This window comes from Kogia breviceps, chromosome 10 (genome assembly GCF_026419965.1).
Source record: "Kogia breviceps isolate mKogBre1 chromosome 10, mKogBre1 haplotype 1, whole genome shotgun sequence".
In the NCBI taxonomy this organism is placed as follows: Eukaryota; Metazoa; Chordata; class Mammalia; order Artiodactyla; family Physeteridae; genus Kogia; species Kogia breviceps.
In genome coordinates, this window is record NC_081319.1 from 32,742,491 (window position 1) to 32,758,926 (window position 16,436).

A 16,436-nucleotide genomic window follows, 5' to 3' on the forward strand; every position below is an offset into this window, starting at 1 on the left:
AGTTGTGGCACACGGGCTTAGTTGCTCTGCAGCATGTGGGATCTTCCTGGACCAGAACTCGAACCCATGTCTCCTGCATTGGCAGGCGGATTCTTAACCACTGGACCACCAGGGAAGCCCTATGGTATCCATTTGTAGATGTGTTTTTTTTTTTTTTTTTAACACAAACGGTATTATACTGTGCTTACTCTGCAATTATTTTTTAACTGAACCTAACACATTTGAGATCTTTCCATGGCACACCCACAGACCCATCTTCTTTTTGACTGCAGCTGAGTGGTGTTCCATAGTGATAAGAGTTTACCTAAGCACTCCCCATTGGTGGATATTACAGTTTCCAATTTGGGTTTGTTTTTTACTGTCCCAGACAGGGCTGCAGGGAATGATCTTATAATTGCCTATTGGGCATTTGCAATGTGTTTCTCCAGTAAGGCATGGTAGTGCCGGCTCATCATTGCACAGCTTTATCTTGACACCCCCTGTCAGATTCCTCTTCTGAATGGCAGGCAGCCTCTTACCAGCCTCTTCATACTTAAAAATGGGCACAGAAGACAGGGCTCTAGGAAACTTTTTGGAAGTGGTGGAAATGTTTTGTGTCCCGATTGTGGAGGTTACACGAGTGTTTAGATTTGTTAACACTCAATTAACTGTACAATTAAAATGGGTACCTTATAGTGTTTGTAGATTATACTCCAGTGATGTTCATTTAAAAAAAAAATGTATGGGGAGAGGCTGGCTAGGAAAAAGGCAAGACAGAATACTGCTTCTTCATGTGGGTTTTAAAAACGCTTACTTTCCCCCAAGGCCGCTTGCCTCCGCCCGGCTTCGCCCCAACCTCCGTTCTACCCGCTGCCTCTTCCACCCCAAGTGTGCCGCGGATTCCAACTGGAGCTGCCACTGCGCTGGGTGGCCCCGAGCCGAGGGCCCGCGGGAGGAAGGGTCCAGCCGCCGTATACCGCCGCGGCTCGGGAGGGGGCTTCAGCGAGGCGGCACCTGGGAGCTCCCTGGACGCTCCCTGGAGCTCCCTGCAGGGCCCCGCCCACTCTCCCAGCCTAGACAGGCGGGCGGGCTCGGTCTAGGCTCCGCCCAGGTCGAGCTAGGCTAGAAGCCGGCTGTCAGTCTCTGTGTAGCCGCTGCAGCCGCCAGGCACCGTGGAGCTGGGACCCCCTTTCGCCTGGGAGTTTTGTGGTCGCATCGGGTCAGCGGTGACATCCCAACGGGCAGGCCCGGCAGCTGCCATGGTAGCCAAGGATTACCCCTTCTACCTCACGGTCAAGAGAGCGAACTGCAGCTTGGAAGTACCCCCGGCCAGCAGTCCAGCCAAGGACTCCGAGGTAGGGCCTCCACCTGGACCTTTCCGGGTCCGTCATTCTCTCCATCTCTTACTCTCTCTGCTCCCTCCCTGTGTCACTGTCTCTCTGTTTCCATCTCTCACTCGGTGCATTCCTCTTCCTCTCTCTCCATCTCTCATACACTCTTTCTGTCTCTCTGTCTCCCTGTCTCCATCTCTAACTCTGTCTCTATCTCTCTGCCTCCCTTCCACCCCCTCTATGGGTCAAGAGAGCGCCACCTCCTCTGTCCCTATCCCTCTTCCTCCCAGCCTGAGGGCAGCAGCCTCTTTGCCCCTGCCTCTCTTTTGCGTCCTGCAGGGCTCTCAGACTGTTGATCCACTCGGAAGAGGTACTTACTGCATCAATGGACTTGGTCGTCAGGGAAAAGCTACCCTTTAAAAAAAAAAAATTTATTTATTTTATTTTTGGCTGTGTTGGGTCTTCGTTGCTGCACACGGGCTTTCTCTAGTTGCAGCGAGCAGGGGCAACTCTTCCTTGCGGTGCGCAGGCTTCTCATTGCAGTGGCTTCTCTTGTTGGGGAGCTCAGGCTCTAGGTGCACGGTCCTCAGTAGTTGTGGCACGCGGGTTCGGTAGTTGTGGATCGCGGACCCCAGAGTGCAGGCTCAGTAGTTGCGGTGCACAGGCTTAGCTGCTCTGAAGCATGTGGGATCTTTCCGGACCAGGGCTCGAATCCCTATCCCCTGCCTTGGCAGGCGAATTCTTAACCACTGCACCACCACAGAAGTCCAGGGAAAAGTTACCCTTTAAGCACAGGTTTCCTCTTGCAGGGGTTGACCAGTCAAGGGGACATTCTTGTGGACCTCTCAGGACATCTCATCTGTCAGGCTTGGGCTTGCAGCTGTTTGGCAGCAAAGACAGGTCACAGCACCTCTGCTTGTCACCTGTGGCCAGTGGGTGTCATTCAGTTGGGTGTCTGGGAGTTAAATGAGTAATCTGAGTGTCTCCCACATGGATTCTTAAAATGAATTAAACTCCTTCCGGCAGTGGGAAGCCCTCTTGGAACATTGAAAACATTTCTCTTTCTGGTAACTTTCCTGTGCCTTGAGGGTAATGTGAGGGAGTCCTCCTGGCTTGTTTAGTCTGCCTTCTCCTCCTGTGTGTTATACCTCTGGCAAAGAGCTCACTGGACTTAAAGGTTGGGTTCAGGTGGAGGAGAAAGTGTCCCTCTCTTTCGTTGAGAATCTCTTTCGTTGAGGGTCTTGGGGAATATGGTTGCTTTCATTAGACTGCACCTTTGCTGTGGCTAAGCTGTAGTGGAACCCACAGGACCCAGATAATCATTTCCTCTGGTGTGTATCTGGGAGATCTCCACTCTCCCCCACCACGACCAAGAAAGTCTGGAGGCAAGTGTGCATCCGGCCTTGTCACAGTGCTCTTGGGGGTCCACCCACCTGCCAACCTTGGGTCTGCTCAGCTATGTGCTCTTGGTTCACTGAATTATGTATATTCAGGAGGACAGCATCAAAGATTCATTGCCTCTAACAGAGCTGCTCCAAGCTGACAGGACTCCAGACAGTCTCAGGTTGTGATCAGCTTTCTGTAAGTTGAGTGCAAACTAACTTCTCACCCCCATCCCCATCCCACACCTCAATTCAGTTGTGTATTTTCACAAAGGGTTTTTGTTCTCAGCAGCTGTGCAAGTGTGATGGCCTTAGTGGTGTTTGGACTCTTATTTAAGTTTTGACAGGACAGTACCTGCATAGAATTCAGGTTGTTCAGGCTTGGAATGGATATATGATTTTTCAGTGGGAACTTCATAATTTAATGAATGTGGGAGCAGTGAAGCTAGTGTCCCCTCAGACTCCTTTTGGAAGGAAACGAAGCATAACCTAGTTTAATGAATAAATTAAATTGGGTCAAAGAAAAGAATAGTGAGAATAGCTCTGGACTCTTAACTAGTCCCTTCCTGCTGTCACTTAGTCCTGTATTTTTGTGTAGTTTGGCTAAAGGCTTAGGTATAAAACCCATCTGCTTAATATTTTCTTATTCTTGTTCTTAGAATATAGATATATCTGTATATCACAAATGTGGTAAGAAAATTGTATCACCAGATGTCAGATACCAATTTTCTTCATGGTAGCTGAATCCAGATTATAAAATGTGACTTATTTTCCTTTCATGGGGAGGTTCTGGTGTGAGAGTAAGGGTGGGAGAGGAACAGTTTCCAAAATAGTTGATAAATATTTTTCAGGTATCACTATTTAGGATTTTTTTCCCTAGTGTTTAAATCAGAGTAGGAATATCTCTTTTGCTCTATACTCCTCGGGTCAGAGGGGTCCAGTCCAGTACATCTCCTAGCTTCATTAATCTGGCATATCGCTTCCTGATATTGGCGATAGGCAAAGTTGGAAAAAAAGACTTAAGTGATTTGGGGGCTTGTTTTCTGTTTCGTTACCAGTTCAAAAGACAGCCAGCCCTTGTAGGCCTCGCTTCTCACATCAGCAGTTAACTAAAATAATATTTTCTACCAGCAGGTGTCGTCAGCATTTGTAAGTGTTTGAAAAACAGCATACACTAGTTGGCCTTTTGAAAAACATGATTATATACTTGTTTATAAGCTAGGCATCGACGGTGAATTCCTATGAGAGTAATTTTTTAAGATCATTTTCCTTGCAGGAAGAATGTGGTTCTGCTAAAAAGAAGGACTGGCCTATCCAAAGTCCTTTTTGACCTTCAAAGGTAGTTGAAGCAAAGCACCTGTGCCCTTTAACTCATAATGGCTGTTCCTTTAGAATTTGCTATGAGGAGGACAGTGGGCACAGTACTGCATGGGCAAGTGCCTTCTAGCGTTTGTTCCTGTCCCTGCAGCAAGCGTGCAGGGCAAGACTCATGGGGAAGGGGCGGGTGTCACTGATGTGCATTTGATGCCATACACTTGAGCAAAAATGTGCAACAATAAACATCCTTTTGAAAGCACATCATAACAAAATTTCTACTTGGGATTTAAGTGATTTGTAAATTTTTTTTTTTTTTTCAGTACGCGGGCCTCTCACTGCTGTGGCCTTTCCCGTTGCGGAGCACAGGCTCCGGACGCGCTCAGCGGCCATGGCTCATGGGCCCAGCCGCTCCGCGGCATGTGGGATCTTCCCAGACCGGGGCACGAACCCGCGTCCCCTGCATCGGCAGGTGGACTCTCAACCACTGCGCCACCAGGGAAGCCCCTGATTTGTAAATTTTTAAATCTCAATGATAGTTTTCAGTGATAGAAAAAAATGATATATCTTAATTTTTTATTTTCTTTAAATTATCTATTTTAAATATTAAAATTATTCTACATGGATTATGACATTAATACAATACGGCTCCTTAATCTAGTATTTCTTATGACACAGGTATATGAGTTGGGTTGCAGATGTTTAATTTTAATACCATAACCAGCTAGATCCTTCTAGCTCTAATCATTAACTACAAAATCTAAGGAGCTTAGTTCTTCTTAGTCCATAGCACTAGACTTTCACAGAGAAACATAGTATCATGTGGACATCATTAAGCTTGTTTCTTCTGATTCATTGATGCAGCTTTGCTCAACTGATCTGTTTTTATATTTATTGGGTGCTTGCTTCTCATGCCAGGAGGAACTGCTTCTTCTAGGAATATTATGTGCTCTGAACACCTGATCAAGTCACTCAAAGAAAAGCTGTTAGTGCTAATGAATTACACTGATTCCAAGTTAAAAGTCACTATGGTGAAGTTTGCTTTTATAAAAAGAAAGCTCAGAGGCTTCCCTGGTGGCACAGTGGTTAAGAATCCACCTGCCAATGCAGGGGAAATGGGTTCGAGCCCTGATCCGGGAAGATCCCACATGCCGCGGAGCAACTAAACCCATGTGCCACAACTACTGAGCCTGTGCTCTAGAGCCCATGAGCCACAGCTACTGAGCCCCGCATGCCACAACTACTGAAGCCCATGCTCCGCAACAAGAGAAGCCACAGCAGTGAGAAGCCGGCACAACAAAGAGTAGGCCCTGCTCACTATGACTAGAGAAAGCCTGCTCATAGCAACGAACACCTGATGCAGCCAAAAATAAATAAATAAATCTATTTAAAAAAAAAAAAAAGAAGGCTCAAATGAGTGTATATGTTGGCTAAGGATGCTGAGGCCTCATGAGAAGGTTTTAAGAGTTTGGGGTCCATTTAATGAAAACACAAAGTGGTGATTCTGTTATTTCTAAGAATTTCTAAGAATTTTTGGACAATTTGATCGACAGGTTACTTTTGGTTTTAAGATTCACTATCTCAGATGTTGGTCAAGATTAGGCCAGATTTAGTTCATGGTATTTGTAGTCATTGCCTTTGTCTCTCTTGTATATGTCTCTGACTTGTCTTTGTATATGTTCTAACTTTGGCTCAGCCAGTAGCCTTATGCAGAAACTTGGAGTGACCTAAAAAATGATGGATTTCTTTTTCTATGTACCACATCTAGTGTCTCACTTGAGAACCCAACAATGTTGTAAGGTTAACATAAAGCATGTATTACTCTTCCCACTTTATGAATAAGGATACAGAGGGGAAGTGACTTGCAGAAGGCCACTAAGAAAATCAGCAGCTGAGCCAAGACCCAATGCCAGGTTTCCTGTTGGATTTAGTCTAGTGTTTAATACCACTGTACCTTGTGGCATCTAAGGATGTTTACCTCTCTGAAGAAAAAGGTGGGGGGGGGGTATGCAAAACAACAGACAGGTAAAATGCTTTTAAGATATTTTCTTTTAAATATGTAATCATGAGCACTTTATTAACTGAGGAGGTACCTTTCAAGCTTCAGCTCTAAAGGGCAAGGTGAACTCTATGCCCCGCCATAGTTTATGCCCCAGTCAGTCCACACGTGTATTTGAAATATATGCACCTGGAGCTGTGTTCGTTACATGCCAGCTGGAGAGCTAAAGGGGTCAGCTGGTTTCTGGTAAATCATACATTTCTTGGAATTTGTATCATATAGTGTTGAACTGACCATATATACAATCAACTACATGGAAATAGTTCTGAGGAGTTATTCAAGTTAGAATCTTGGGGTTTCAACAGGTGATTAAATAGACTCCGTGAATCACGTGGCTTCAGATGTTGCTGGATGGGGAGCCACATGGATGGTAGAGGGCTATCACTTGCTGATAGGATCTGAATATGGTCTTCGGCCATGGTTCTGAGGTTGTTCAGTTGGATCGGTATCTTGGGGCTCTTGGTCCTCCAGGATGCACATGAACTAGGAATAGCTTTATTAGAGAAAAATATGTTGACATGTGTACATTTGAGGCTGTTCAGGGCATCAACTCTGGAATAAGACTGCCCAGGTCCCAATGCCATCTCCACTACCTGCTAGTGATATAGCTTTGGACAATCTACTGTGCTTTTCTTTAAGCCCCAGTTTCCTCAGTGGTAAAATGGGCATGATGGTGGCTCTCCCATAATGAGATGATTCATGTACAGTGATTAGCACATAGTAAGTGCTCAATAAATATCATCATCATCAAGACCTCTGTATCTCAAAAAGACTCCTAAAGCAATTTTAAGAAATATGATCACCATCTAATTCCCTGAACGCTGTTTATGCACATCAGTGCAACAGGGGCCTTACTATAAGTCCCCTAATCATCCTTATAGTAATCCTTTGAGGTTGGTATAACTGCCCTTTATTGTAGAAGAAACTGAGGCTCAGAGCTGGCTAGTGACCTTTCCAGGATGGCTGAGCTGGTAGATGGAGGAGCCAGTATTCACACCCCAGTGTAACCGTGAAGTCTGTACTTTCCCAACCACATCACGTTGCCCCTAAATGACTAAATCACCGGTCTCCTCACCACATAACACATGAAGGGTGAACCCCCCCTGCTGGAGCAAATTGCCTCCTGGTCAAAGGCCCATTTTTTCCTGAGTGTCTGGATAGGAGACCCACCATTAGTCAGCGCTCTGGCAGCTGCTTCACAGAATGGCTGTGACCCACAGCAGTGAGGTTTGCAAGCCTTTGTTTGGGAGGGCTTTGGTAACTTCCGTCTTGTGTTTCTCAAGACCAAGCAGCTGGTCTTTGGCAGAATTCCGCATGCTCAGCGCTATGGAGGTGGCACTGTTCTGTGATTAGTCATCTTGCTTATCTACATTAACCACCAGCCTTCCACATAAACCAGTAACTGGAAGCCCCTGCTGCCATCTGGATATTCGCAAATTGTGTCATTTTTTCAAGACACTCTGTGATTACCTATAAAATCCTGGACCGGTGCCACTATTTTCATAACTGAATTAAAATAAATTACTGATCATATCCTAATTTTGCAAAGCCCTGTGTACATGTAATTGTTACTAATGGTGTGTGCGTATCTGGAAGGGCTCTTTCATCTGTAATGTGTGCACGCAGTTGCCTTCCATAATTTGTCAGCTCTGGTAATGGGTACAGGTCTTGCACAAAATGAGGAAATTGCTGTGATAGTATGGCATTTATCCTCGTTGTGTTGGCTCATGGACAATCAGGAGTAAGGCCAGTGGTTTCTAACGCCTTCCATCTTTTATAACTTGACACCGGTTGTTAGCTTAGAAGAGGCTATGGCACAAATTAATCAAGAAAGGCTTCCAAACCTTTGGCTGGAAAAGGAGTGGGTCTTTTTAAGTCTAGAAACACTTGTGCCTGGACCTTCTGTGTTTGGGCCATTGTGTCCTTTTGCAAGAAGGCAGCTGATTATTAGTAAATTAATTGGAGCTGAACCAGAAACCTTAACAGTAAGTTCACTAGACATTTTTTTTTTCTTTTTCTGGCTCTTAAGATGAGGAGGAAAGGAGTAGCAAAACAGACTTTTTTCCGGGGATTTATGAAACAAACAAACAAAACTAGCTTCCAGGAAATGACCCAGGGTCATTGCATTAGAGAACCTGAGTGGGAAAGGCGTATTGAGAACATGAAGCCCAGTTCTTGTCCGCTGCTGGATCCATTTGATCTCGGCTTAAACACTTCCAAGAACCTTCTAAGTCTGTACATTCCATCCTTGTTCAGTGTAGATCATGAGAAAATACTTTCTTTCTTTCTTTTTTTTTTTTTTTTTGTACGCGGGCCTCTCACTGTTGTGGCCTCTCCCGTTGCAGAGCACGGGCTCCGGACGCGCAGGCTCAGCGGCCGTGGCTCACGGGCCTAGCCGCTCCGCGGCATGTGGGATCCTCCCGGACCGGGGCACGAACCCGTGTCCCCTGCATCGGCAGGCGGACTCTCAAACACTGCGCCACCAGGGAAGCCCAGAAAATCCTTTCTTAGTTGTAACGTTGCTTTCTCGAGCTGAATATTATACAGTGACACTTCCTCATGTGTGATCTCCTTGAGTATTTGAAAACTCTCTCCCTACCATCTACTCCTACTCCATACGTGTATGCTTGCATACGCACACGCATGCACTCACACCACACTCTTCCACCAGGTGCTTGTCTTCTCCTGGCTAGATGTCCTGGTTCCTCTAACTTTTCCAAATGGGACATAATGTCCAATCTCTTTCTCTTTTTTGCATATTTCCATCAGACATCCTCAGTGTCCTCTTGAGTGTTGATCAGCCTAAAGACACTGTATGATGCTGTATCAACAAACAAGATTTCTTTTATGTTTAATGTGCTTCCTTAGACAAGAAAAGTAGACTAATGCATTGAAAAAAAATTTGAAATAGATGTGACAGACTAAAGATTAATCTTTGTCGTATGAATAATTTATACAGCTATAAAAGAACACTCCAAGATGTCCATTGACAAATGGGCAAAAAGACAATAATAGGCAGTTCACACACAAGGAACTATGAAAGTAACGTTGTTTTAAAAGTTCACTCTAATAGAAATCATAGAAATGGAAAAGGCAAATAATTGTAAGATGATATTTCATACCTAATCAATGTCACAGGTATTTTAAAGACATGATAAAACCCAAAGCTGGGGATGTTGAAGAGAAATAATTACTTCTGTGTGAAATGAAATGTCAGTGAATATTAAAAGACAAAAATGGTTCAAATCTTCGCACCCAGTATTCCACGTCTTGAGGGAATAGAGCTATGTGTCCAAAGTTGTTCATAATGACATTATTCGAAATAATGTTTATGTTTTATGTTTATACATTTTATAGGTTTCAAAGTACTTTTATATTCTTTGCCTCACCTGAGTATAATTATCCTCATTTTAAAGATAAGGATACCAAGAATCAGAGAGGTTCAGTGATTTTCCCAGGATCACACAGCCGAGAATGGCAGAGCTAAAAGCTTTAAGTCTGATTGTCTGATTCCAATCTAGCATCCTTTCCTACTTTCTTATAACAGCCAGAAGAGCCAACAACCTCTCTGACCTATAATGAGGGAATGGCTCCATGTACCATGGCCTCTGGCCCAGGGGTCAATGACATCATTTGAGCTGTTATACACTAGCAGACAAATAACCTAATGTTCCTGGGAAAAATAAAGAGGCGGAAAATTGAGCATAATTATATACATGATGTAACCAATTTAAATATATATGTATGCACATGGGTTCTAGAGAAGTGGGGGAAGGGGTGTTTCAATCAGAGCATACCCCTTCCTTTGTCATTGTGATCACTATAGCAATGTCACTCCATGTTCAAATAACAGTCAACTGTTTTCATATGCATTCTCTCCTTTGAATCTTGCACAGCTTAGGAACCTGTGCAAGGCAAGGACTGTCCTCTTTGTCTGTCAGCTGAGGAAACAGAGATTCAGAGAGATTAGGAGGCAGGGCCAAAATGTTGGTCCCTCCTTGACTAGCCTTGACCTCTTGGCACACCAGAATATTGGCTTAAGCCAGCCGTGGTCCTGAGTGAGGCTGGTTGTAAAGCAGCACTAGTTTGGGAGTGTTCACAGTGAACCCCATTAAACTTAGCCTGAACACTGCATGCAGTGACCTCACCTGGGGGCTAACGGACTAGTGGACCTTTCCCTTGGCCTGCACTCCTGCAGATCCAAGTGCAAGGCCTTACTTTATATTTGATGTGAGTTCCCTGTTAGAATAAACAGAAAGCCCACAAAGAATGGATAGACACAAACTTCTGTATATGTAGATGACATCCCTTAAAATGATGTCTTTCTGAGCTCTGCAGATGTAATTTGCACCAGAGGTGATAATTAAACGGTAAAAACAAGTAGAGCATTTCCCCCACGGTACTGTTTCCATAGATACCACTGGAGTTGGCAACCTGACTGAATTAAATAAAACAGAGCCTATGTCAGGACTTTGAAAAAAATAAAGTTAAATGTTTATCAGGTGTCATACATTGTCAGATTTGGAAGTTTGGAGTCTTGCTGGAGGAAGAAGCTGCAGAAGGGAGAAGGGAACCAGCCAGTGGGTAGAGAGAGATGGAGTTGGGCCTGATGGCCAAGGGGACCGAGTGATAAGGTTTCCCTCTGTGCTTTGTGGTCCTGACACAAGGCCAGTGCAAGCTCCCTCCTCAAGTGTGTTATCTTATATTGAAATGCTAACATTCCATAACCCCCAAGTGACACAAGCATGTCAAGAACGACCCCAGGCAAATACAGAGAAGATAATTAAAGGTCACTGGTGAAGAGGAGTGTTCTTATTTTTGACTTCACAGAGGTGGGGGAGGGGTGCGGGTGGCCCATCTGTATCCTGTTAGGTTTTGGCAGCTTTGGTTCATTTTCTCACACCTCGTCAGCCATCCTCCTTGCTGGTTGGTGATTGGTGATTGGTGTGGTCTTGCAGAAGGGGTCTGACACCACTGTGAAGAAGGAAATAGACTGAAGAGGGAAAAAATGGGTGGTGGTAGCTTAAGTGTCAACCACAGACGCACAGTGAAGAGTCCTTACCTTCTGCCTCAGCTGTTTGATGGAGCCTTTTCGGAGTACTTTGAAGGAGACAGAATCAGAAAAGTCACCTGGTTTTCTCTCGTTAGTCTCTGAATGTTTTATTCCCAGGCTTTAACAGTTTAGAAGAGTGAGCCTTTGTTCTGGCTCAACATCAAGAAATCTTTGCTTTGGAGGACTCTTAAATGCTCATCTGAATTTCTTTAGCAGCAACTGTTTCTTTTTTGTTTTTGTTTGTTTGTTTTGTGGTACGCGGGCCTCTCACTGTTGTGGCCTCTCCCGTTGCGCGGAGCACAGGCTCCAGACGCGCAGGCTCAGCGGCCATGGCTCACGGGCCCAGCATGGCTCACGGGTCCAGCCACTCCGTGGCATGTGGGATCTTCCTGGACCGGGGCACGAACCCGTGTCCCCTGCATAGGCAGGCGGATTCTCAACCACTGCGCCACCAGGGAAGCTCAGCAGCAACTGTTTCTAAGCTGGTCCTTACAAGAGTTTCGCTACTAGCTGCGGACAGGGCGCAAATAGGCTCAGCTTCTTAGAATCTCAGCGTCTTTGTTTCTGAATGAGTGGACTGGGTTAGATCTTTATTTCCCAGAAGATGGGTTTCTTACCACTTGTGGTAGCTCAAATGATACAGGACAAGGTGACAGGGAAACAAGACACAAAATAATTTCGAATCACTTTCCCATTCCAATTCTCTTCTTATCCTTCTCATTATGTCAAGGAGAAAGTCTCAATTTGGAGCTAGTGTGTCTTTAATGCCTCTCTATCACTTGCTAATTTCCCTTTTTAACAAAGCACGGGCCTCAGGCAGGCAAGAGTCTCTAACAAAAATTTAACAATAGGGTTCATTTTTTAAAAGGTAGTTTCTATTTATGGCAGGTGATAGTGATTTTCTGTTTAAGGCAGGGATAAAGTTTATTTTTGCAATAAGTTTACTTAAGTAAAAAATGAGTAATTTAAGGAAACATTATGTAATAGCTTGGAGGATATGTACACAGGGCAAAAGATTGGCGTGATGGTACTGAGAGTTTGGCAGCAGTGCATTAGGTGTGTTCTGAGGCCTTTCCAGGGTTAGCACTCTGCCACAAAAATTTCCAGGTTTGGCCACAGCCGCTTACAGACCAGAAATTTGAGCTTTGAGCATAGGACCCAGATTTCAGGCATTAAGATTTTTAAATAGATAAAAGCTGGCTTTAATGTGACATAGAATACTATTATGGACTAGTTGTTAACCAATTAAAAAAAATAAAACTGGATTTCTGTTCTAAGAACAAAAATCTTTTTTTCTTTTCAAAACTTTAAAGTTCCAAAATTCCAGCTGAAATCATTTAACCCTTCCTCCTTTTCCCCTTCACCCTGGGGGAAGGATTGAACAAGATTGCCTTTTAATTTGGGGCAGCCATAGAGTGAGTATAGTGATTAGAAACTTGGATTTAAGGGCTGAGCTGAGTTTGAATCCCAAAGTTGGCCACTTGTGAGCCAAGAGACCTTGGACCAGTGACTCATCCTCTGAGCCTCAGTTTCCTCATCTGTAAAATGAGAACTTCCAAGGGAATTGTGAGGATGAAATGGGCATGCAGAAGGCTTCCACAGAGCAAATGCTCCACAAACCATTAGCCTCAGCAGCATCTGTTTTGCATGTCCCTCAGTTGAGTGGAAGCTGTGGACGGACATCCCTGTCCAGTGGTCTGCTGCAAGGTCACCCCTTCCTTTTAGGAAACACCCACCCAGTTTCCAGGGATCCGAGTTGGCACTGGGCATTATTTTTTGAAAAACAAGATGTTCCAAGCACACTGGCAAGCTTCACATTTATTCCTGCCAGGTAGGATGAAAAAATTTAGTGTGGTTTTCTCGTGTTCCCATAATGACTCTCCCGTAGAGGGATGGGGTATGAGCTCTGGGTAAAGAGGCTCCCTGCTCATGGGAGATGAGAAGTGTGTCATCATCCTCAAGGCCAGCTCCCACCTGACACGGATCATCCGGGAACCTTACCCACATTCCAACTGCAGACACAGACCCAGGGAAGGTGAGGAGGATTAGGTTCCTTTGTGAGTTCTTCATGCCATACTCATTAGCAGCACACTTTAATTATAAATAGGTCCTTTGTTAGAAATGTGGGGACCTCCATAGCATGAGGGGATACAAGTTGGTGAAGAGTTGGACAACTAAAAATAACTCCCAGTGCTCTTTGCTTGTCAGTAAATATTTGTGAAGACCAGACTCTACCTAGCTTTTTCTTTTTTTTCTGGGTTTAAAGGAGAGAAAGGCATGCTTTTGACCTTCAAGGAACTTTTCTTTGAGTCTGATGAGGTCATTCACAACATTAAAGTACAGGCAGTGATTGTCAATCAGCAGAAAGCTGGGTGGTGAATTGGCAACCTCATTGGGGGAGTTTGGCAGACTGGGAGGGGGTCATCCATTGAACCCCCTGGTGCTGGATGCTAACACACCAGTCCCCAGGCCTGCCCTTATCACTAGCATGGCACCTGTGCACCTGGCTGGCCACTCTAAGATGCTGGGGGAGCACCCAAGAGGGACTGCTGATTCCAGAATGACAGGGCTTGAATGTCATACCAACAGCTCCTACTTTTTCACTCCCTTCATCAGTCTCTTCTGCTTCTGCAGTCTTTGATTTCTTCAGGGCTCCCCTCACCTGGCTTAGGAAATGAGCAGTGCTGTGGTTAACAGCCCAGGTCTTGTAGCGTAGCAGCCTTGGGCTCGGTCCTGGCCCCACCAGTCACTACCAGCTCTGTGACCTCAGGCAAAGCTCTTAACCCCTCTGAGCTTCAGTTGTCTGCTTTGTGAAATGGGTATATTAATAGTACTGACTTAATAGAAAGCAAGGAAATCATGCATAGAACACACTTGGGCACAGCCTAGCACAAATATTACTGTTATGTTGTTACTGTAAAAGGAAGTTGTGTATCCAGGGAAGCCGGTTTGGGGGTTGCCGGGAAAGCTTTCGAGTCAGAGTTGAATTTGAATTTCAGGTCTGCCATTTAACTACTGGGTATGACTTGGAACAAGTCACCTCACTTCTCTAAACGCCTGCTTCCTCTTCTATAAAATGGGGTGATGGGATTGCTATGTGGAATAGATGAGTGAGTGTATGTGTGTGCCAGCATCTGGCACCAGGTGACCCCATGGCTCTTGGTACCTCCTCCTCCCCAGCCAGGGGTCCCCCAATTGTCTACATAGTGCTTCCTTCTCTTCTTTTTTAAAAAAAATTTTTATTGTTGTTTTCATTAGTTTAATCCTCAGATATCTTTTTTTTTAATTGAGGTAACATTGGTTTACAACATTATAAAAGTTTCATGTGTACAACATTATATTTTGACTTTTGTATACACTATTTGACTTCTGTATACTCACCAACCATAGTTTCATTTCCATCTATCACCATACAGCTCACCTCCTTTACCCATTTTGCAATCCCCCCACCCCCTTCCCCTCCTTCTCCTCTTGACAAAATCAGAAGAGAAGAATTACACCTGGGTCAGGTGTGGGATGACCGACTTCTCTGTTCCTAGAAAATTGCTGGAATCTGTGAGTAGGTAGGGGCCCTGACAACGTGTAGTTTATTTAATAGCAATTCTGGAGGCTTTGTAGGGCCAGGCGGCCCCTCGCCACCCCTCTGCACAGCCCTGCTTTGTAAATTCAGGAGCGACCCAGAGCCCGACTCCTAAATGGTGGGGCAGAGGAGGGAGCTCCTGGCTGGTAAATGAGCCTCCCCCCCATCCCTGGGGGTGCTTAGGGAGTTGGGGACATCTTTGTCAGGTTAGACCCTCAGTAGTCTCCCAAAGGAGCCCTTCCCCCTAGGGAACTTTGCCCCCTTCTGCCACAGGAGCACTTTACTTCAGGAATAAAGAACATTTTTCTTTTACCACAAAACTGCCTTTGTCTTTCCTGGAAACTTTTATTGGCACCCCTTACCACTGAGTCTCCAGTGGCAAAACCAAACAACCAAATCACAGGTTTGTATTTACTTCTTTTAAGTCAACTGCCATTGTTTATTCATTTTCCCTCTTGTGTCTTTGTAATTGAAATGAACTGCATGTGATGTGGGGAGAGAGCTGGGTCTCTGAGGCTTCTGCCTCCTTTGTTGGTGCAATACATTCTTTTTCAAATGCACAGGCTTCTGAATTTTAATAGACTGTAGATAATGATACATCTGGTTGCATATTAATTGCTGAGAGGTAGAAATAGCACATAATCACTATGTTTCAAGGTTGCAAGTGTACAGCAGTGAGAGCCAGGGTTTGTTATGAGCCTTTGGAAAAGTCCATTGTTAGTGGGCATTTTTATTAATTTATTAATTTATTTTTGCTGTGTTGGGTCTTCGTTTCTGTGCGAGGGCTTTCTCTAGTTGCAGCAAGTGGGGGCCACTCTTCATCGCGGTGCGCGGGCCTCTCACTATCACAGCCTCTCTTGTTGTGGAGCACAGGCTCAGTAGTTGTGGTTCACGGGCCTAGTTGCTCCGCGGCATGTGGGATCCTCCTGGACCAGGGCTAGAACCCGTGTCCCCTGAATTAGCAGGAAGATTCTCAACCACTGCGCCACCAGGGAAGCCCTAGTGGGCATTTTTTTTTTTTTTTTTTTTTTTTTTTTTTTTTTTTTTGCGGTATGCGGGCCTCTCACTGTTGTGGCCTCTCCCGTTGCGGAGCACAGGCTCCGGACACGCAGGCCTAGCGGCCATGGCTCACGGGCTTAGTTGCTCCGCGGCATGTGGGATCTTCCCGGACCAGGGCACGAACCCGTGTCTCCTGCATCGGCAGGCGGATTCTCAACCACTGCGCCACCAGGGAAGCCCCCTAGTGGGCATTTTTAAATTCCTGTCATTAAAAATGTGCTACAGAATAAAAACTGTCTTAAAGTTCTGTCTTGTGTTCTGCATGTGTGTACGAACACACGCACACACACGCACACACACACACACACATACACACTTCCCAAGGAGTAACATTTTGAAGCTATTCATCTGCTCAGCTGGGGTGTGGGGGGCAACAGCAAGGCCATAGGAATCCATTGTAGATTACCTACCTCACAGTTTCCTTACAGGCTCCAGACGCGCAGGCTCAGCGGCCATGGCTCACGGGCCCAGCCGCTTCACGGCACGTGGGATCTTCCCGGACCGGGGCACGAACCCGTGTCCCCTGCATCAGCAGGCGGATTCTCAACCACTGCGCCACCAGGGAAGCCCGCTCACAGTTTCCTGAACAGCATGCTTTGTACCTTATTTTTCTGCAAACCATCGCTTAGTGGGTGGTAAGATGTCAGCTGAAAGCCAAAGCAGGAAAGTTTTGAAATAT

At 45.3% G+C, this 16,436-nt stretch overlaps 1 protein-coding gene across 12 annotated transcripts in view; it reads left to right on the top strand.

Annotated features, from left to right (window-relative positions):
• The window catches only part of ARHGEF3 (Rho guanine nucleotide exchange factor 3), a 316,825-nt gene that overhangs the window by 248,874 nt on the left and 51,515 nt on the right, over positions 1-16,436 (top strand). Inside the window, exon 1 of one of the 12 annotated variants that reach the window (XM_059077835.2) lies at positions 805-1,334. The exons of the other annotated variants lie outside the window; for them this stretch is intronic. Within the exon in view, the coding sequence (XP_058933818.1) occupies positions 1,239-1,334 (96 nt within the window). The 5' untranslated portion in view covers positions 805-1,238. Of the gene's footprint in view, positions 1-804; positions 1,335-16,436 lie in introns of those variants that run through there. 12 annotated transcript variants of the gene reach the window in all.